At 39.5% G+C, this 23,410-nt stretch overlaps 1 protein-coding gene across 1 annotated transcript; it reads right to left on the bottom strand.

Annotated features, from left to right (window-relative positions):
• Positions 1 to 11,273: 11,273 nt before the first annotated feature.
• eif2d (eukaryotic translation initiation factor 2D) lies at positions 11,274 to 22,116 on the bottom strand. The gene is made up of 15 exons (XM_053425482.1): positions 21,881 to 22,116; positions 20,422 to 20,612; positions 20,250 to 20,333; positions 20,065 to 20,155; positions 19,878 to 19,985; positions 18,443 to 18,720; positions 18,026 to 18,143; positions 17,627 to 17,672; positions 17,429 to 17,535; positions 17,167 to 17,325; positions 15,564 to 15,653; positions 13,978 to 14,073; positions 12,864 to 12,984; positions 11,527 to 11,701; positions 11,274 to 11,440 (listed from the first exon to the last, which is right to left on the bottom strand). The coding sequence occupies exons 1-15, from the start codon at positions 21,934 to 21,936 to the stop codon at positions 11,370 to 11,372; spliced, it is 1,791 nt and encodes a 596-aa protein (XP_053281457.1). The 5' UTR covers positions 21,937 to 22,116; the 3' UTR covers positions 11,274 to 11,369.
• Positions 22,117 to 23,410: the final 1,294 nt, after the last annotated feature.

Raw genomic sequence — 23,410 nt, 5'->3', positions numbered from 1 at the left:
TCCAAAGTCCCAACAAGAGTCCAAAGTCCCAGTAAAGGGTCCAAAGACCCAACAAAGAGTCCAAAGTCCCAGTAAAGGGTCCAAAGACCCAACAAAGAGTCCAAAAGTTAAATAAGTCGAACATAGACAAGGAGAATTGTGCAGATGTGTCAATAGTTTGAATCTGGCAGATGGTTACAGAGGGAGTGATGCTATTTTATTATCATGGGAGGATTTCAGACTATAATCTATCATTTAATACTACTGACAGAGGCAGATTCAACAGACGACACACGAGGAAGATAAACAGCCCGCTAAACATGAAATAAATGATTTTCATGAGGTGGATAAAGGCGAAGATCAGGATTATCGTCACCGCAAAGTAAAGCTTCAACAACGCGTGCATCGTTTATTCCTTTCAGTGCTCGGACAAGCTCACAAATCTCACCCTCCCTCGGCCTCAGTCACTTCATATGTTTTGTACATCAATCAATCAAATGTTATTTGTATAGCCCATATTCACAAATCATAATTTGTCTCATAGGGCTTTAACATGGTGTGACCTCCTCTCTCCTTAACCCTCAGCAAGAGTCAGGAAAAACTACTAAAAACCCTTAACAGGGTAAAAATACGTAGAAACCTCAGAGAGAGCCACATGTGAGGGATCCCTCTCTCAGGACGGACAGAAGTGCAATAGATGCCACTTGTAGGAAAACATCATCCAGATTTAAGTTTTTAGCAGCATTGATGAGGGTAAACATTTTGAAGGATAACTTCAATATGATATGTCAAGCAGTCCAGCTGCAATCATAGTCTATGGTCAGCAACCAGCAGGATCATGATCCGCCATCCAGATCAGATGCCACTTTAGTCCACAGTCATTGTCCACGTCCCCTTATTAGGATCCATCATGAACCGCTGTCGCGGTCCTGGTCCACCGCCCGTATCTGATGCCAACACGGCACAGGATCCGCCATTACCACTATGATCAGCCCACACGATATAGAATCCGCAATACTGGATCAACCATTGCGACATCTATGGTTGACTTCTGTCAACGCAGACTCCAACATATAGACAGACACATACGCAACCGAGCATTAGTATAAATGCTCACAATGTTGTAGGCCCCTTGCAAAGGTGATGCCTCAGGTTCTGTGTCGATCCTTCACGGAGGTATGAAGCAGGTTTAACTGTGTGGAAAGAAAGGACACATTTCCAGGAATGAGGGTCTGAGGATTCCAACCTGCAACAACTATAGTTATTAAGAAAATACACACATTCACATTTTGTTTTTGTACATGCCCCCAGCTCCTCATGAGAAAGTCCCTAAATTCTCACAGTCTCAACTCTTAAGACAGGCTTCAGGAAGTTGTATAAAAATACTACTTTGAAACATAACAATGTCACTGAACTATCATTACATGGGTTTTTATTTGTAACTCCATAGCCATAACACCTTTAACCAGACAATACACTAGAAATTACACCTGAGTTCAGAGTGATCTTTGTTGTTTATAATTTAAGTTTAAGTGTGTTGTTTCCAGTTAACTTGAATAAAATTACAAATAAAAAGACAAGAATGTATTTAACTAAAAGTAAAAGCACCATATGAACCTTTCTACTTGAGTAAAAAGTATTTGCTTTAAAAGGTACTTGAAGTATTAAAAGTAAAAGCACTTACGGATTGTAACCTAGTGTATATTCCAAAATGCCACAGCCTACTACATCTTTGTTGTTACTATATTATTAAAGAATGCCTCTAGTGCCTTAATCGCTTAGTATAGTTACAAAGTAAATGGTCTTTGTTATATTCCACCCCTGGTCATTTCATTTGTGAGTATATCTGTTGATGTTGCTGAAAAAGAGAAGGTACACTATAAATAATAATCAATTCCTAATTTCTACAAGTGACGGAAAGGTCGTAATGTGTTAATGTTGTCGCTTCCCCCAAGTAGCAAAATATCTATTGACAAAAGTTGAAGCAGGGCGCTCACTTTTTCTCTCTGTCCCTACAAAGCTCTGTTATGCACCGTACAATGTCTGCATCATATACTCTATAGCATGAACATGTGGTATGCGTGTGGCCTAACTCACCATTTCCCTGCCCTGTCAGTGAGAGTGGGCTGTTGGCTGGGTTCTGATTGGCAGAGGGCCTGAGATCCATCTTCATCTGGGCCAAGCGGCTTTAGCTCTTAACCCACGAACACCTCCCTCCCTCCCTCCCTCCACCCCGCCTGTCTGCCTGCTGCTGCTGCACTTGTGGCTCTGGATACTTGAATCAACAAACTCAGTCACACCGACAGTATGTTGGCGTGAAGACAGCATTCCACATCACATGCTACACACACACCTGTACATTACGCCTTCGACTAAGAAAGCGCAGAATGCACTTGCATGGGCCCAGACGCAAACACACGGCACAGGGAACTTTCTGATGCTCTAATCCTGCAGATTAAGGCCATGGAGCGATGGGCTGAAATCCACATTTCCTTTTTCATGATCAAGCACAGGGCCTGCTGCTCACCGCCCTTTATTCAGGTCCTGCAGCGGCTGAGCACCACGCTGACGTCGAACCCCTGTCACACCAACTTCACACAAAGAAATAAAAAAACTGATCAGGTTCAGTAATCAGTTGTGATGGGAATATTGGTTTGTGACAGTTTTATTTTTAAAATGTCCTCCTCAGGTTTTATTTTTGTTTCATATTTGTTTGCAATATTGTCTTTTATCCTGCGTAATGGAGTGTGTGTGTGTGTGTGTGTGGGGGGTATTTGTAAATGATGACTAATATAGACAAGACGTTAAGTAGGAAATAATCTTATCTTATCTCGTGTCAAAAAGAATTTGCTCATACAAAGTACTATTTTATATCAAGACATCTTTTCAAACCCATATGCCTTTGTCCATCACTGTATAGCCCAAAGTCACCCCGGGCTGCAAAATGCAAAATTCCCTTAATATCTACAGGGACCACTTCGTCATTATTGGCAACGCCGTCCTGGGAGATTTAAGATTTACGAGTGATAGGGGGCTCTGGGAGCAGTCGGTGGGAGGGATGATATTAGGCTCGGAATTTGTCCTCAAGCTGGACTCAGCCAGGAAACCCAAAAGGCCGAAATGATCTGTGGTCCTGTCTGCCAAACCATCTGTCTGTCGTCGCCCACATTCGACTACAGGGGGAGAGAGTTATGACCAGTGTACGGCCCTCCATACGTCCTCCCATACAAACTCTAAAGCTCTTGAGGCACAGCGGCTGTCAGAAGAGGCTCGGTCATGCTTTCTTCAGAGGGCTAATGATTGATGATGTATTCGTGTGGCGTTGGAATTTTTCCGTATTAACTGATATATTGTTATTCTGTCTTTAGTGCTTCCTTTTATTTTTTGTATTTATTGATCCTTTCTTATAATAACTTTATTGTATTATTGTATTCCCTTACTATTGATTGCTTTGGTAAACATTGTTCTCTAAATCCAAATGTTTAAGTCTTGTTTAATCTCCTATGTCCTGTCAATCACCTTTAAAGCGCATTTTGAATTGGATTGGATTTGTATGTGATGTATAAATAAAGTTTGATTAAGTGATTTAGAACAAAACTGGAATAACTTGGGAAGTTGAGTGGTTTTGGTGAACGAATAACAGAGTTGTTGGAATATGTCATTCAAAAATAAATATTGCCAAAACTCAATTTATTATATTGTATTGTGTTTTCACGGTATGTTTCTACTTATGTAGATTGGTTTTGAAAAGTTGTTTTTTAGAAAAATCCCTAAGTTAGGTCAGTTAAAAAATTATTCAGTTATCAATATTTCTTCAATATCTACTTGTTTAAATTCTCAAAGTGAAAACATTTCAGAAATGTCTTTTTGTCAAGCATCCATATTTTCCTATTGCATTTCAAAAGCAGAAGACAGAGGAATTTCCCATCTGGACCGAATTGGAGCATGAGGAGCGCATGAAGGTAACAACAGTAAAACAGGGTTTTTGAAATAATTTTCAGTGTGAAACCTCCTTGTTTTATGTTTAGTCATGGTCGTGGAAAAAGCATGTCTGCATACAGAGAAGGTTTCAGACACAGTTAGTGAGAAGACAAAGGTCAAGTTGCCTCAGATCAGATGAAAACTTGGCTGCCTCACTGGTCATGGAGATTAACCCTCAGTACACTGCTTCTCACTGCAGAGCTGATTCTCGCTGTGTCACTTATAACACACGAATAAACCCGAAAAAGAAACTAAAACATTGACGCAGTCACTATGCATTTCCGATTGCACCTAGACAATAGTGTTTTATACTCCCTCTGTCTGGACAGGATGCACATACGTCCCCCCTCGTCCCCCCTCAACCTCATCAAGGGATGAGATCTTCATTTCCACATGGTCTTCATTCCAACATGGAGTCTGGAGTATCCTCCAGATTCCATGTGTTCTTAATCTTCTCTGCTCCCATGGCTGCAGCCTTTATGGTTTTATGGTGTTGTCGTCCGACTGACCCCAGTTAAATATTTGCCATTGAGGTCCTAGAAGATTTTAGAAGATGGGCTCAGTAAAGGTTGAGGTCAGTGTATTGAACAGTATGGATTTCACATTGGAGTAGGGGCTTTTGAAAAGGTGCTGCACAAGTAAGAGAGCAGCGTTTAATGAATTCAACCTCATTTAGACATAGCTATTGGATGAAATTAGAGTCTGAAGCTCTAAAGTGGCAAATATATTTGTGTAAGTGAAAAAATTATGATAGGACAAATAATAATGAATAATTCTTTCCAATAGTTTGTAAATGAATCCTGTGACATGGAGGGCACTGTTCTCTTTCTCATTCATGTATGTGACCTGATTTGGCTTCTGGCAGGTTTACATTTAAATGATAGCAGACCTGTTCATTGTGTAATCCCAGCTGTCCAGGAAAAGCATGTGAAAATATTTTACATTTCGTATATGATGGATGACTGCTATTAGAAAAAACAATCACAGGATTTCCACATATAAATACAAGATTTATCCGCACAGCAATTATGGGATGATAAAGGAATCCAATGCACCTCTATCTTGAATTAGATCTAACTTACTGAATAGGACTTGGATGGGAAACAACTGTTGAGAGAAGACCGAACACAGGCCACATCTGGAACCAATCAATAAATCCACTCGTATGCTGTAGAGCGCCAGATAGGTAGTTAGCTGGTGGATATTAATATGGATACAATTAGTATTCAAGGAACTGTGTAAAGAGTTTTTTTCTCATCCCTTTATTTTTTCCGTGGCAGAGAAATTCGACTTCACCTTTGAACTCAAACAAAGTGTGGCATGTCTACAGTGAAAGAAAAATGGCCTATCTGCGGTTACATGGCAGGATTTATGTTCCGTTTGTCTCTTTCCCTTCAGTGAAAAGGACTCCTGCAGTTTTTCATCTCTGTTTTTACAGTTTAAGTAGAAACAGACAACACAAGGCAGCCTTGAGGGAACTGTTGTGTTTGGCCCACGGCTCCACATCAGAGGGACTTCAGGGCAACACGGGAGATAATATTTACATTACATTGTATTACATTGTCTAACGCAGTGGGTGGATGGTGCTACATGTCCTCAAACAATCTTACATTGATCCCAGATTGAGCCACATCGGCCCCCACGAGAAGATTATCAGGCCCTAAAACTATCCCACACTGATGCGCCTTCGTCATGAATTTATCTTACTTGATATTTTTGGGTCTCTAATCAAAGTGGTTAAGCACTTTGGTCGGGGAAAATGTCAAATGGTGTAATCCTTTCAAGCAGCGCAATCCTCTCAGCATGATGATGTGCTGTGGCCTGTCTGATGGATCAGCGACTGGCAGCAGCTTCTCCCGACTAAAACTCAGAGGGCTCAGCCTGATTTGTGCCGTGGTTCAATAACATTAATTAGCCGTTGGAGTCATTTGTCGCTGTGAATTAATTAAATAACATGTTCAGTTATACAGCTACGTTTTAGGATGACAATTTTATACGACCCTTTAGATGGTGACACTGATTTTATAGAAAAGTAAATATTAAGATACAACTATAAAATTAGCTTAGCACAAAGACTGGATACAGATGGAAACTGCTAGCCTGACTGTTCAAAGGTTGTAGCACCTGTCATATTTACCCTTTATTAGACAAACGTGATATAAAGTGAGCTTTAAAGCCTTACTTAAAGTTATACTTAACTTTTTCTTATACTTATACCATACTCATACTGCCAGGCTAATTGCTTCCCTGTCTCTCATGCTGCATTTTAGCTTCTTCTTTATCAGAATGGAATAAATCTTCTCATCTAACTCTCAGCAAAGAGGAAATGCAATTTCAATCTCCTTTATCCTTTTCCTTTAAGTTATATTTGTATACAATCTCAATTTACTGCGTTCACAACATTTTGAGTGACATTTGCTGAATGAAAATATTTTCCATAGCAAGTCATTTAAAGTTAGTTTTTTTAGTTTAGATTAATTTATCCTCAACAGCAGAATAGACAAGCATACATTATAGTACAAACTTATATCTAACCATACATTTTATAAAGTCCTGCTCTTGACTTTTGTCTTTTAATACCAATAATAACAGTATGTATGAGGGACTCTCTTACTCCACAACATTTATCTGACGGCTTTCGTTACTTTATAAACAAAAAACCTGACATTATATGCTAGTAAACAGTAGAGTAATATATGATATTGAAAGCCTCTTTTTTTTCATTACTACTTTTACTTTTAAAACATTTGTAACTGTTCTTATTATTCCATTACTTAGGTAACATTTTCAATGCAGGATTTATGAGTATTTTTGATTTTGTGGGGCTTTGGTTCTTTCACCTAAAAGCTCAAAGAAGATCCCTTTGACCTCATGGTTAACAACGGCCTCGGATATTCCTCCTGTGATCTCTTTTTTGTCTTTTATGGCTTCCAAACAAACTTGACTGCAGTTCTCATCGGTTTCATTTCTGTTTAGGCCTTATGAAAGTAACCCCTGGAGTTACACCAGTTCTCTTTTTTGATTTGTTCTTGCTGTGCTAACTGGTGACCAACAGAGGGTGACACAGACTGTGTGTCCACTATTTCCCAGGCTAATGATGGCTTATTATTTGCACCTTTAGATTTTCTTATATGTCAGCACATTGCATATATGTGGTACATATTATAATTCTGTGTCTTTTTGTGTTCACTATTCAGGGTTTTAGTGTTTTGTGTTGTTTTTTTTGGTCCCGTTTGAAATCTGCCTCCTGTGAATTTCTGCCTTGAGGTTTTCATTGTTGTGCTGGAATTTATATTTAGACACTCAATCGTCTGGGAAGATGAATGTGATTTTAGAATCGTTTGACCCTAGTAAGCTGTTTGTTGGTAAAATAAGAAATAAAAGATCTGTGTTGTTTCATTACAAACTAGAAAGACCCGCAAAGACAAGTTGTGCGACAAAAATGTCATCTCCAAAAGGTAATAATTTAATGCATATCTTTAATTTTAAGAAGGATACTGGTGTTCATTTCTATGAACCACATTAGTTCTGCTGGTGGATTATCTGACATTAGCAAAAAAAACACAGATGAGGCAGATTAATATTTTCTGTAAATATATCTAAAGCATTTTGCTCTTCTCATCCTCTCAGCTGTAAACTGGTCTGGCAGTGACGACCTCAGTGAAGCATAAGAAGCATTGCCACACGCTGGTTATGCAATCGGGTCAAGTCTAAATTGAAACTGATGCAAGTGGGTAAAAAAAGCCCATAAAAACATAATCTCGTGTTTAACATGCAACAGTCAATTCAAAATAAGAGCCTCGTTATTTCAAGGGATATTTAGTTTTTTTGAGGGTTTTAAATACATGGCGAGTGGCTTTTAATTACAGGAAGCAAATGGTGAGCCAATTAAACAAATTTCCACATAATTGAAATTGAAAAGATTGCAAAATAATGTGTGCGAGAGCGCATGTGAATCAGGAATGGACTGCAGGCTTTACTGTAACAGAAAAGTTGAACGAGAGATTATCTCCCACGACAAAATGACGCCATAAACACCAACATCCCTCACTGACAGCTGGGCGAGTGCCAAATACAGATTTCAGAAATGTTTATAAACATCTTTCCTAATGACTGGCTTACAGTCTTACGCAACCCCTGCACCCCTCTGTAATCACAGTCATATTTCTTTGCAGTGTTGCTGTCAGAGTATCAGAAAACTAAGATGCGTCCTCAGTGGAACCCCCCCGCTGCACGCTGAGCTGACGGGGCCAGATCGCTGTGGGCAGCCTGGGAAGGAGCCAGTCAATGTGAGTTATAAGATGACCCTCCGTGCAGCCACAGACATGAAATCCAGATGAGCCGCCAAATTCTTCTGACAGCTCATCATGGAATCCTGGTTTCCATGGCAACAGGGCATCAAGTCTAACATTGGCAACCAGACCACATGTCTGAAGGTGTTTGCTCTCTGTTCTTTCAGCGCTTTTTTCTTTCTTTTTTGTCCTGTTGCCTCGCGCTCATACTCTCTGCTGTGAAACCCTCAACTGTTAAATAATCAAAAGTCAGTATTATTTCATAGGAATAGAAAGAACCGCAAAAAATATGCATAACATCTACAAAGTCATGCAAAAACCTACTCAAAAGTTGCAAAACAGCCACAAAGGCGTGCAAAACGTCTACGTAAGAGATGCAAGAGACACAAAGGAATGTGAATGACACCGATGTGTAGTTTGTGGTTGATGTGTGTCCCTGCAGTCTCTGTTTCTTAGGGGTCAGGGGCCTCTTTCATGTGCTCATGGACCATTGCAGCATAAACTGTCTGTGAGTCTTGTGATATCACAAGGTATCATAGGGATCCCCCATAAATTAATCCCAACTCAGTGGGACAGGCAGAGCTGTCGGCTAATTTTATGCCAAGTGACTTGACTATCTGATAACTGATAAATTGTGTTAATATAACCGCGGTGCAGCCTGAGTTTGTGTTGTTCCTTGAGGAATTTTTCTAAAGGTTCACTCTCTTGGTGTCGGAGAGAAGAGTGAATTATTTCATTTCAGTCAGAACCAGTTGCCTATTGCAAATACATTGATTTAGGACAATAACTGAGTAACCCTTCAGGGCCATAGGTATTTACCCCGAAACTAATTTAAAATTGGAAGAGATACAAGAAGAGAACTAGAATAAACCCAAACAAACCCTAACTAAATGAAGAAAAAATGTAAATAGTGGATCCCTTCACAAAAACTTGAAGGGTTTTTTCCTTTCGTCATGCCCAATATTGATATTTGTTTCGATTCAGATCTTCTCTCATGTGGTAACATGAGAAGAGATCTGAGTCCATACAAATAAAGCAGATACAGTTGACTTGAACTGAAAGCACAGGCTAAAGATTAAAGTGACAAAAACTGAAGTGAGGGGACATTCATCCACCCATGTGTCCCGAAGGAACTATATATACATTTCTGTTGCCTTAGGAAAACAGCAGATTGGCAAAAATTGCCTCTTCTACCACCAGAGAAACATCCTCACAAACACTTCAAACATGATAAAGACTTTGAAAGCAAATTTGCAGATGGAAAACTACATCGCTCGCCACAACATAGCTGAGGCTGTATAATTGCAGCTTTACTTAAAAGTTGAGTCAATCACTTAGAAAAAACTGAGCACAAACCTGACAAAAACAACCAAAATCAAGTGAGGATTGAGAACAAATTCTGTGAGGAGCATGAAAGAATTTACCACAAGAGAATTATAAAATGGCCTTTGTTGTGGTGGAACACTGGAGTTTTAAAGTCTTAAGGAACAACGCAGAGAATACTGGCCAGCTTTGTTTCTTTTCTTTTATTGTATCCACATTTCTTTGTGTTTAGTTCCGTGCTTTTCACACATAAAAACTAAATATTCTTAAATGTGCTGGTTTATAAGTTGACTTAGAACCATGAAACCGGGCTGTCAGTTCCCCGCTGACTGGTGGTGAACATGACCTGGAAGTTGCTTGGTGGGAACACTTTCCCCGACCTTGTGACCTATTCACGAACACAGTGGAGCTCTTGTACCAGGGCTAAGACCCTCAACTGCTTCACTTCCTCCTGCGAACATGGAAAAACTGACGCAGAACTGAGGCACCACTCTGGGTCTCGGGTTAATGCACTGACCGTTACCCTCTGTTTCCCTGCAGGGCAACTTTGATGCCGTTCATTTCCTTGCTCTCTCTACTGTTAAGTATTTAAAAGAGGCCTGAAAAGCCCCCAAAATACTTTCTGAATGTAATAAATGAATATGGAATTATGGAAATGTTTGAAATTTATAAAATATTGTGAATTTCCTTTTCTTTTTATTTAACTTACCTGTGCTGATGAAACTTTTTTATCTATATTTCAGACCATCCCCTCAAATAGGGGTGGAAATAACTCACAATACAGTATCACAGCTCACGATAACAATATCACGATACAGCGATTCTTATTATAAATGATTCTAAACATAATTGACATATTGCAAGACAATCATATAACGATACCTTGCGCTATTTGTCTAACTGAAGAATACAAAATGCCCTTTGAGTGGTAAAGTGAAGGATTTGCATTTCCGTGATAAACGCCACTGTGAGAAGCCATGAGGTAGTAACGCTGGTCAAGGTCAAATTGAGAGGGGGAACCTGTTAAGCGCGCCATATTTGTAGAATAAAATATCAATATTTTGCACCGGCATATCGATAACCAGATCTCATGAATCAGGACGACGACATATTGCAGCATCAATATTTTGTCCCACCCCTCCTCTCATATGTATTTATAATTGAAAATACAAAACTGTGTTTGGCACAGCAGAAGGAATGTTTCACATGGAGTTCCCATATATTTATTAAATCCTAGTGATTTGTTTTTCATCACTCCTCTGCCTATGATTGGTTCGTTTTTTCCAATGATCTGCTTGTTGTTGTTAACTCGTTTGGCCATTGCTTGTTATTGGTCATCATCACTTATTTTAGTCTCATATGACTCTTATTAGTTGTTATTTTTACCTTTTATGAGTTTAGTTGTTATAACCTCACTGTAGTTTACAGTGGTTAGTACTTTCTGTACTGAGAAGAACTGGATTTACATTGGGATTAATAAATTGTGTTATCTGATAATAAGTATCTAATAATATCTATGATATCAGTGTTTGATGTCTTAACAGATTTAAAGTTTAAATGTAAATCTAAGAGTGTTTTCTCCTCTCACCATCAGAGATGGACCTTCTTACACAGTATTGATCTGGTTTGGTTAAACTGTCACTTTACTCTGAAATCCTCTTGGGGCCAAATCAAAAGTATGAAACAGTAACAACTTCGTTTACCAACCCTAAGAAGGCAACAGGTAATTTATTACATTTAGCATTTTGGTGTTATTGTGGTTACATACAAAAAGCTTTAAAGACAGGGGAGATGTTACTTCTTCTGTCCGCCTTTCACAGCTTTGTCTAGTCCTTGGATGTACTTGCGAGGAATTTGATAGTGATCTGGAATTGGAATATTAGATTAGACAAACTAAAGCAATTAAAACAATCCAGTGTTAAAGATATTTAAGTATAATTAAGTTTCAAACCTAAGAGCAAACTGCCAACTTTGTGAATCTGGTTGCCTTGGATCTGGACGAGGACTTTATCTTTGGCCCCGGGAATGGGCTGTAAGACGGAGCTGGCCTGGACTCTGCGCTGCAAAGCAGTGGCCACAGCTGCAGGATCCAACTGGTACACTTCCAGGTTCTTTATTAGAGTCACCTAGAGATAGCATGTGAGAACAATTACAGCTAGAACAATAAATAAGCCACAGAGAACTGACCGCTCAGCTTGTAATAGTCATTTTACCCCAACATACCTAGGACCTCCTACTTCGTGATGTGGAGGTTCCCAATTAGTTAAATTAGTGGTACCTTGCCAAATCCTATAGTTCCGCTCCAAAAATGAGAATTTGTTATTCTCTGTGTGTTCTCTAAGCTTCAATAAATTCCTTGTTTTTCACAGAATTAGGTTGAACTTCCAAGAAACTCCTATTCTTGTAAATAGTTGTTTCTGTTAGTTTCCAGCAAATTCAATCAATCCCATCCTTTTCATTCATAGCTTATTTTGAGACAAAATCTCTGAACAAAGACTGAAAACAAACCCTTCAAGACTATGAGCACTTCTACAGACTTCAGCAAACTGCTCTTAAAGTTTTATCCAACTGATTTTGACAAGTAGAGGTAGAAAGAAGAAAAAACAACTGCTTATTATCAAGTGTTTCGACTAAGCAAGATCACAGGTCATGGTTTGACGCTTTGCTATATTATGTGTTTAACAGCCATAGAAGGGGCGTCTCCAGATTCCATGCAGTTTTGGAAACATGGTGAAAACGGCTGCCACTGTTTGTTTTTTTGCATTGAGATGTCTGGATTTCAGTTGATCATCATCCACAACTACGTCCTCAGTAAGTATGTGGAAACAGCTTTATGCTGTCGGGTATTCTGGCTGTGGCTGGTGGTAAAGTGGTGCCACTCAGCTGTCAAGTTAAAGCCTTCGAGGGAAATGTCTAATGGATTTAATATATATATATTTTTTTAAGATTTCTGTAAGGATGACAACGTCTGTCACAAAAAAAACAGATTTTAACTCAACAACTATTGGATGGATTGACTAGACATCTTTAACAGACATTCATTGTCCCCAGAGGTTGAACCCTAATGATTTTGGTGACCTCCTGACTTCTGAAGGTTGACCTGAAATATCTTTGCAACAAGCCGTGTGATAGACATGTAAGATATTAAATAAATTCATGTCCCCTAAATGATCAATTGTAATATCTTTGGGAATCCCTTATCTTGTCATCTGACGTCAACATCAGGTCAATATGGTCACTATGAGAATGTTAGATTACTACAGATAGATAAATATCTCAAATTGTCACCTTCTTATTGGAGCCTCGAGATGCCACAGAGATGTCTATGGGCTCAATGTGGCCCTTCTTCACAATGGGCCTTTGTCCAGGGAACACAACCTCATAGCACTCCTGCATTCTTCCCATCGTCCTGTGAAAATGAGATTAGATTCTTTTAATCAGCAACAAATGGGGCAGGCCCGTTTTTTTCACATTGAGTTTGCCTTTGAAAATGGCCATTATTAAAACCAAACATCAAACTATTAACCAGAAAGCATCCGCACGGTTTTGGTTTACTCTTGTTTGAAAGGGGAGGACGGGGGTCCGTTATACGTAATGTTGCTGTCAATATGACTATGAACAGATCTTTTCCATTGCTGTAGTTCGTATGAGTCACTCGTGCAAATCAGGCGAGATGCCAAGATTTAGGACGAAGCGTGTTTAATGTAACACTAACACAAGTCTGTGTAGGAGCTCTAACCTGATAACATGGGCACAGAAATGTAAACCTTAGATGTTCTGCGACCCGAACCCTAAAAGCAGTTTCATCATGACGACTAGACAACAAATATTAGTGAAGTTAAGTTTGCTAGCAGTTCTGGTCCCGGTTACACTATACAAAAATAGACAACTACTTAGGCTATAGTTTCAAATTCCATATATGCACACTGCCTTTGAATGAGTGAGGGGGTTGTGTCCGGTACCCAAGAAACATATCATGTAAATTTAAACTGAATTTCATATTTCTTTCATCCGCATTCATAAAGTGTGAGGCAATATGGTTTGTGGTTGAGATGATTACTGAGCATTGGACTAACTAGGACTTCCCTGAAAACAGCTTTACTAGATCACATAATACAAATATGAGGCTTTCCTAAATTGGCTCTCTAGTCTTTGTTATAAACAATCTGTCCTGGCCAAGCCAATCTCAGGTCTCATGTCTCCATGTATGTTCTGGTCCATAATGTGTTTTCACTTAAACAGATTGGGTCATTCAGAATCAGCAGCTGCCTCCACCTGCCCCCTTCAAAGTTTATCAGCATGAAGACTCAAGTTGGTATAATGGATGATGGTATTGGCAAAAAAAGATTGTATTATACATGGTCTATTGAGAAATCATGTAAGAAATCAAATAAGTATTAACCTGCTAAAAAGGTCGTCCCACTTGAGAGAATCTACCTCCTGGTACTCTGATTTCTCCAGCAGGCAGTCACACAGAATCGGGTTTATGGTCACGTAACTGTAAGAGGGGAGAAGAGTATTGAAGCTATTTGTTCTGGAAAAAAACAAAAACACACAAAACACAGCATGAAGTTGATGGATGGCACTCAAAAGGAAACATACTGCCTTGTTAAGCTTTGCCAGGTCCATGACATTGGTTACTTAATTTCCCCCACCACTTATTATCACATCGTTTCGCATTAGATGATGCATAAACTTTTATCATCTAAAAAGGAAACATGAGCTTAAGAGGAGGCAGGGAGCGCTGCATGTTTCAGACTCATCCGACTGGAGTTCTTTACTGAATTAGTACAATAGTAAAGTAGGACAAAACATTTCTTAAAGGCACAGTTCATGCAATAACTCCTTCATCTTCTTAATCTTAATGCAGCAGTAACTAGGAGGAGAAAAACATGGTTTTAATGATGTAATTTTGAGTCGAAGTTGAATGTTGGAGAACACAGGCAGCAGCTGATGTCTTATGCAGAAGAATTTAATGAAGACTTGATGGAGACAAGAAGGTGTAATAATATACAAACGTCCAACAGAGTAAAATGAGCAATAGTCAGCCCCAAGTCTGAAGATGTCTCCCACAGCATCCAAGTATATCTCCCTCTACTTCAACCATTCCAACAGCACATCCATGAAAGGCTAGGATTGCTGTCACTCTATATCTTACATGTAGGTGTTTGCATTCTATTGGATAGTTAAGCCGAAAGAATGGATAATAAATCACATCGTGTCCTTGCGTCTGGCCACTGGTGAAATACGCATAAGAGTTAGAATTGGTGCCTCTCTGTCTGGGGCATCTGAATTAGATATGAAAGCCCCTAAGCGTAGACAGTACACTACACTGTACTATTGGTTTGCCATGTATCTATAACCTGACCTTGGGTATAACTTGGAGAGATAATATCAAGTGGCCTATACAGTTATATTTAGGATGGTCAAAAATTCCTGAACAGTTAGATAATGAGTGACTTTAGATTTAATTGTTTCTTATCAGCTTTGTGGCTTCATTGCAGTCTGACAGACAAAATCTGTGTTAATATAATCATGTGATCCTGATAAAGACCTACAGCTGATATGCGTTGTCCTGCACAGTTGAGGAATAAATTCCTATTGTTTCGTCTGGATACTGGGTGCCTTTAATCAGTTTTTCCCACGGCTGTCTGCATTATTTAGAAAAACTTGTTGTCTGCCCCATCTCAGAGTCACATGTAAGCATTTAAGCCAGTTATAACAACATCACATGGCCCAGGGTCATCTCTGCCCTTCTACCACTGCATCCAGTCATGGAAAAACTGTCAGGGTGGATATATTTAGAGTGTTGTTCGATTACGCTGAAAATAGAGTCTGTCAGCTGATAGACACAAAGAGGTTGATTAAGAGATGGCAAACCATTAAATCATTGTTAAAAAACACCCTTATGGGCAAATAAGAGATACAACTAAAGCATGAGCTCTACCAAACTGTCATACTGTTTTTCAAACAAAAGAATGTACTCACTTTTGATTAACTTCATCCACCAGTTCATTCTTCTTCACGTACTCTGTGATAAAACCTCTCACTTCAGCAGGCTGCAGGATTGTTCCTTTCCTATTGGGAATTGGTAAAAAGAATAAATATGAGGAATCTATGAAGATATTTTCAAGTTTTTAAGTATGTTTGTAAAGCAACTGAATTCTACACCACCTGAAAAATAAAGGTTTAATTAGAAAAGATACCTTTATTTATTTATTTATCAGTGCCCAGTTTCACTTAACATACATTTTCTTGCATGAGGTCACCGTGACCTTTGAGCTTTGACTGCCATCTGATCAGTTCATCTTTGAGTTCAAATGACAACTCGTCAAAATTCGAAGAAATCCTCTTCAGGCAGACTTGAGATATTATGTTCAAAAAACAATAATATTTTTAAGGACACCACCAACAGAACAATACCAGTTCTGCATGGATATGAAATCAATTATCAGATGAATAAAGGTGTAAACTGTGCTAGGAAAACTCAAACTTGATGCATAATTAAAAATACTAAGGTAAGCCTGATACAATAACAAATTTCCATTGCATGACATATTGTCCCAGAACTTATTGATATAAATAATATTATTGTTATAATTTATTATTATTACCACTGATAAAGTGATATTACAGCATGATCATGGAAGTACACCCTTTCAAAGAGCAAGGAACTTTCAATGAAATTCTTAAGGATATTAAGTTTGACTTTTCAATTAGAATTAAAAATATTAAAATATATAAATAAAGCATAATTGATAACACACAACCAACACAAAAAATGTAAATGGACTCTCTCTCTCTCAAAACATATGTTACCAGCTTGGTAAACAGGATGGTTATGATTAGTTTTGATGAGCTTTTAGGTTTGTATTGTGTTAGCTTGACGCAGCAAGCAAAGGGTTGGATGGGAAATGTCCTCTGCTTAAATAGACGGCCTAATAAGGTGGGTGTGTATTATAGATGATTGTGGAGAGTTAGGTATGTCACATGATGTGCGTCACATTATTGGAGCAGCGCAGCTCGAGCTGGCTGCCTGAACGAGCTCGCAGGCGTCGCTCCATATATGAAGAATTTAGTCTCATGACACTGCAGCTGTCAGTCGTGCTGTAAAATGCCTTCCAGGAGCTCTGAGACTGCAAACCTCCGCCAAGGCTAACGCCCTTTCTCACCATGTCAACAGAAAGTGAAGAAAAAAAACAACGTGGATCCGCCCATTTATTTGGATCCACTCCAAAATGTGATGGGTTCTTCCCTAGGTCATGCCCCACCCCTCCACAAAAAATCATGGAAATCGGTTGTGTAGTTTTTTCGTTATCCTGCTGACAGGCAGACATATAAACAAACACTGACTGGCAGACAGATGAAGTCAAAACACAAACTCCATGGGGGAGCTAAATATGAAATGACTAATATGTGAACCATGACCAGATTTTGGACAAAGTTCAGGATGTGCGTAATTAACCTCCTCACAGGAAGGTCAGAGGTCGAGGTCAGCTACAGCCTCCTCGAGCTTTTAGAATGTAGTGTCTTGTGCAATAAAACTTGACACTGCTATATACCTTACACACCCGCACAGACAGACACACACCTCTTGTTTACATCCAGAAAGAGAGGCTCCAGCCGGGCAGACACAGAGTACAGGGTTGTAATCTCAGGAGGATGGTATGGAGTTTCTCCTTCCCCTTCATGCTGCGCTGGAGCCGCTTCACCCTCATCTGTCTCCACGGGGACCCTGAAGAAACGCAGCCTAACACAAAAGGCAAAGCTCAGGCCTGCTCAATCTGAATTTGAGAGGTGGTGAGTTTGAATCTGAACCAAAAATGTCAAAGCTGAGGCAAGACTCGACTCACTCTGGATTTTTCCAGTCCACCTCGACAATGCTCTCCACGCCCTTAGACAGTTCTTTCACTCGCACAAGTTTGTGCTGCTGCTGCATGGCCTGAAGAAACTTGGACAACTGTGGGAAGAAACAATGAAAAGCTAATTTCTGAAGAAGGGATAAATGAATCTATATATATAAATGTCAGATTCTAGACATATGAGTATACCTTTTTATAGCTGGATTTCTTGATATCAAGTTGTTTTCCTCTTGGGCTGAAATAATACAAGATATTTTAGTACTAAATTGTATTCCTCCTGAACACTTGTTATTGAAGATATTATGTCACTCTTTAGCATAACATTGGATAGATTGGGCTACCATGTTTCCCCCATGTCAACAACATTATGCTGTTTAAAGGGGTCTGGATGTGCAGAATCTGAACGTTAACACTGGACATTTTGGGAGCCTCTTGACGTGGTGTTTTTTTAGGGCACCTCTATTCATGAGGAATCAGTAGGGAATGCCATCCTAAATATTTAGGTTTGATATTCTGCATATCCAGAGCCTATAAATCCACAGGTTTGTTGGGAGGTGCTTTCAAGCCCATGGCCTGTCTGTACTTTACCAGCAGGAGAACATGTGGTTGCGGAGAAATGTACTGGTCAGCAAAGGGAGGTCTGACTTCTTCACCTTGCTCTTCAGTGCATGCAGAAAACACTGCACCAGCATTGCGTCCATTATCTCTGTGAAATCAGTGTATGATCTGGGTCAAATCCTTCTTCTCTATCAACAAGATCCAATTTTTCCACATCAGAAAATCCTATTCTCCAGTTGAATCAACAAATCAAAACCATATGGTCACATTTGGAGCCCTCAAGCCTGCCCTGCAACCACCTAGTGGTGAATGTGTGAAACTTTGATTTGAATCTGGGATAACGGGACTTTAGATGTGTCAAGTGCTTAGAAACCAAAAACCAAACCGTGAAACACTTTTAAATGGCATGATAATTCATGTGATGGGAGATGTGGCTGAATCTTGTACCTTGTGGCGTTCTCTGGTCATCGTGATTCTCCTCCTCTTCTTCATTACCCCTTTCACCCTTTTCTTCCTCCTGCTCAGCCAGGCTCAGCTCCTCGGTAGCAGAGCAGATTTGAACTTTGATTGATTCGCCAGGATTCTCTTCCTCCTCCACACATTTCTCACCCTCCTCCTCTTCCTCCTCCTCTTCGTCCTCCGACGTACATTCTTCTCCATTCTGCCCATGTCCTTTGCTCTCGGTATCCGGTAAAGAAGGTGGACCTGACTTGTCTCCAAAAGCCCTAGAAAAGGATTTCAACCGACATCATGTGCAAAGTTTACTCCAATGTAGGGCTGCACAATCAATCCTGGTAATGTGATCATGATTTTTTATTTTACATTTAAGATCATATCAATTTAGAGAAAGACTGACAAAATGAAAAATGATTCTTAATATTGATGTCAAACTCTTTTGGTATTAATATAAAAGCAATATTCCAACTCTCTGGGAATTTTTTTTATGAGCGATGATATACTGTTGGGGAATATAATCTGGGGAAGGAATATTAACTCACTGGAGGGATATTAGATTTTTTATCTCATTTATTTTGGCGCAGATCCGGACAAAGGGGTCAGATCCAGGATTTTTTTTCTTTACGAGTGGGAGATTTTTTTTTACACTTTCACAGTTTTCCCAGGGAATAATTCAAGGAGCTTGCTAAATCTTTCAAAAGGGACTTCTGACCGTTGGTGGTGATATGGCTCCACTGAGTGCCGATTTAGTTTAGACTGTATTCAGTTATTCAGGGAATGTCTGTTCACAGGTCACACAAGTCCTTCACTACAAACAGACAGTTCACTGTCTCTGTCTGAGATAGCTGTGAAGATACTGATAAGAATGACGACCATAACAAATATCCTATGTTTCTGTATCTCATGGTCTCTCTTACTGGGAGAGAGGTACATGGGATCTACAACACGAGTTAGGGGAACCTGAGTTTGTGTTGAGGATTACAGGCCTAACCGAATCTTCACACATGCACGGACAAGGTGCGTTACCATGAGCAACAGCTGTAATTTTGACATGTATAAGGTATGACAGGGATTTGGGTTAAATGCACCAGGAAGGATTCCTTCCTGCTACTATTGCTAATCTCTTCTCCTCAGTAGAGTAGCATCAATAAATACATCTGGCTAAGATATCATCGTTGTCTGATATTTCTTCTAGCAGCTCACACACTGTCATGGATGTAGTCACATAAACAAATCAGTTACAAAATGAGGGGAGCATATAAAAGAAATACAAACCAAAGACCAATGATATGAAAGAAATCTACATGATGTATTGACATAGACATGCATATCTCACATAGAAAACTAAATAAAATAAAATAAGAATATTTCCCAAAATGTCAAATGATTCTGGAAACGTTCAGTTTGGCAGATAGAAGCTACTCACCAGAGATTATCCATGTATGTGTGGATAACACACACTCCTCTTCCCTTCATACCTGAGCCGTGCATATCTGCACTGGACAATGCAGCTGTGCCGACTGCAACAGGAGCTCTACAATCAGCCGGGAGAACAGGGTCACACTTAACTTCTTTGAGGCACAAGTGTTTATGAATCTTTTACTATCACTTACATATTGTTCACTGATGCGACAGCACAGCAGTCACCCCGTTTGACATTTGGGAGTCCACTTGAAGGCACCACTACGCCTGGCAGCATGAGATCTTTTGGGGAAACAAAGTATTTGTTACTTAGGTGAATCAAACTGTGCAGCTTCAAACATATGTTGAGCTCTTGATCTCAGAAAAAGAAGCGTACCTGCCCCTCCAATCAACTTCTGAATTACAGGAGACCATGTCTTGAACGTTGGCAGGAGAGCAGGGTAGCGCCAGAGAACATACACTGAAAAATATTAGTTACAATATGGTTATCAATGTAAGTCACTTTGTAGGAACTCAGTCAGGTCAGTGTAACTAAATAGCTTTGGCACCTGTAGGATAAAGTCGTTTCTCCACTTCAAAGAACAGTGGATTTTTGTGAAGAACATAAAGTGTCACAGCATCTCCTTTATGTGCATAAACTTTCACTACATTTAATTCCTCTTTGTTGGGGACCAGCTCTGACAGCTCATCAGCAGAGAGTGAAGGGAAGGATGCAGATATGTCGGCTTTCAGCTTCCGCCTAAAGACAGAGACAATAAAAACAAATCTCATTCAGTCACATTAGTAATGTCTACTGCTCCAAATATTATTAAGCATATTATACATATTTTTATGTTATGTTTTATGTTACACTCTAATTTTTATTAGAGTGCATGTGCTGAGGTTTGCGTTAATTACAATGTAAAGCTCACAATTGCATATTTCTTATAATATATTATGTATGAGCCTGTGAAATTTTTTGAGTTATCTTCTCCTGCCTTCTATAAATCTTGAAGAGTTTGTGAAGCAGCTGCCCAACTTCGCTGAGACAAATCCATCATGTAACTACAGTCAACAAGAGTGATATTTTAGCCAAAACCTGTTTTTCATCCTGCAACAAAAACAAGTAACTAATCAATTACCTCATTATCAAATAAAATGATGATCAAATGATAGTTTGAATATTTGTTTTCAAGCAGAGAAACCCAATTATTTAATGGCTCCAGGTTCTCAATCGTCAATTGCATCAAGATTTATATTTTCAATCAGTTGAGATCAATCATTATTATGATAAATGTCACATTATTATTTATTTTAAGATTAAAGACTGATGTTTTTGATTTTAAAATCGTCTTGATTAGTCGATCAGTGGTGCACATTATCTCCTCACTTTGCTCCCACCATGCATTAGCATTATATCAACATATATTGGACTTATAAAACTATAAATGAACATCATTAATAGTGTTTTATTACCCAGACCTTTGTTACACAATATTAAAGTGATTAGTTTGAAGTCATAAATAACATATTTAAAGTCAGAACATGCTGCTCTCGGACAAATAATTGTAAATATATTCAACAGATTTATTAATAATAAAATACAAGAATTTGCCGCAACGGAAGATCCTTCTGTGAGAAGCTATTGACCGATGGTGACTTTGTGGTTTTGATGTAGAAGAGTAAAATCACTGTATTTCATTAAAGCATGACCTGAATCCCCAAACTACAAAGATAAACAGTCCTGAGCTGAAGACACTGACCAGGATCAATTCTTTCATTCCAGATGCTGAAACTAACAGGTAATTCAAAGCAGTCAACCAGCCAACAAGACACACACAGAGCTGAAATCACATAGGACCAACATAAGGTCTAACATAAGCAGGTCTCTGGAAACGTCACTTCATATATTCCAGCAGCATTTTGATTTAAGGCAGTTTTTAATGAAACGGCCACAAACAACAACACGAGGGAGTGAATGGGTGAGAGTGGGAAGTGAACGTGTGTTTGTTCTGGAGTCTCTTTCACCTGTCCGATCCTTTAATGACGGTGTTGGACTTGACTCGGAGCGGTTTGGAAAACATCCTCTCATGAATTACACATGTCCGCCTCTCTGATGACCTGTGATCTGTTGTCAACGCACCAGAACACGTGACCTGATACGACGTCTCTAGTCAAGAAACACCTACTGGCAAATTTATAATTCTGACTGTTTACTAATCAGCGGCTCCTCGCTGAGGGAGACGGTCCGACGCGTATTTATGTCCGATGTGAAACTGCACCACGGCAGCAAGACGCAACGTCAGTTCCGCGGGACAATTGAAGCACACAGATAACTGTGATCGTTTATTTCTACGTATTGACACCGGCACAAATGCACTGAACGTTTTTTTAAACTAGAGGGAAAAGATTTGTGATTTTGCTGTTGCATTTTCCTAACTGCTCTTGTGTTTATCATTCGTCGTTGTTATGTTTATTCGTCATTGTGTTTGCTTATCTGTCGTTGTGTTTTCTAAGTTGCTGTAGGGAGTTGTATTGTGGGTTGTGATTTGTACCTCAGGGCCACAGTAACATTTACTCAGTTTTTCAGTACAAATTTCTCACCAGTTAAACTACACTTGAGAACTTTGTCTCATACAATACTCCACTACACTCCACTACACTGGGCAATAATGTGCTTGTTACTCTACTCCATTTAATTGATAGTTGACTTAAGACATTTACTTGCAAATCACAATCAGAGCTTATAAAAAAGATGATGCCCGGATACAAATCGATCTACACTGAAGTGATTTATCAATTAATTATTTTTATTCATGTTAAACTAATAAAAACTTTTCTGATCATCATTTCAGTCTTACTAAAAGAAAAAAATTGAATTATTCCAGCTTGAAAAAATATGAGGTTTTGCTGCGTTTCCTTGTCTTGGACTATTATCAAGACAAAGAAAGTGAAGACTCTATTTGTCTTAAAGGGGACACATTATGCCCATTTTACCACAGTTGATATGGTTCCGTGGGGTCTTAATGAAATGTCTGTAACATATTTTGGTCAAAATATCACAAGGATAATTTAAAACAGCACCGTTTTTACCCTGTCTAAAACAGACCTCCTCAGATTGACCTGTTTTGATTGTCCCGCCCCCCTCAGCCCCGGTGATCCTGGCTGCGAGAGCCCCAGCTCCCCAGCGCAGCCCAGCAGTGGGAGCAGTGGGAGCCTGAGCTGGCGCAGCAGCAGCATCCTTCCACACTGTTGAGTCAACGTTTAGATATGTCCCGGGGGTCCCTTGTTTATGTGGCCACTAAAATGTCTGACGGGTAGCAGCAGCGAGCTAACGCAAGCCGGGGGGAGCCCCTAGGGCCGGTGGAGCCCGGCTAGCGTTAGCTCGCGAGCTACCGGTCTGTAGGAGCCCGGCTAGCGTTAGCTTGCGAGCTCCACGTAGCGAGACTCCCTACATGGGCATATGACGTTTATTTCGGTCGTAATCCCATTCGACGCACTCTAGCGTATTGTTTCTGACATAGAGGAACCACAACAAATCGCGGGAGTTGTTTTTTT

The sequence above is a fragment of the Pleuronectes platessa genome, chromosome 6 (assembly GCF_947347685.1).
Source record: "Pleuronectes platessa chromosome 6, fPlePla1.1, whole genome shotgun sequence".
In the NCBI taxonomy this organism is placed as follows: Eukaryota; Metazoa; Chordata; class Actinopteri; order Pleuronectiformes; family Pleuronectidae; genus Pleuronectes; species Pleuronectes platessa.
This window is presented reverse-complemented; position numbering and strand designations above follow the sequence as displayed.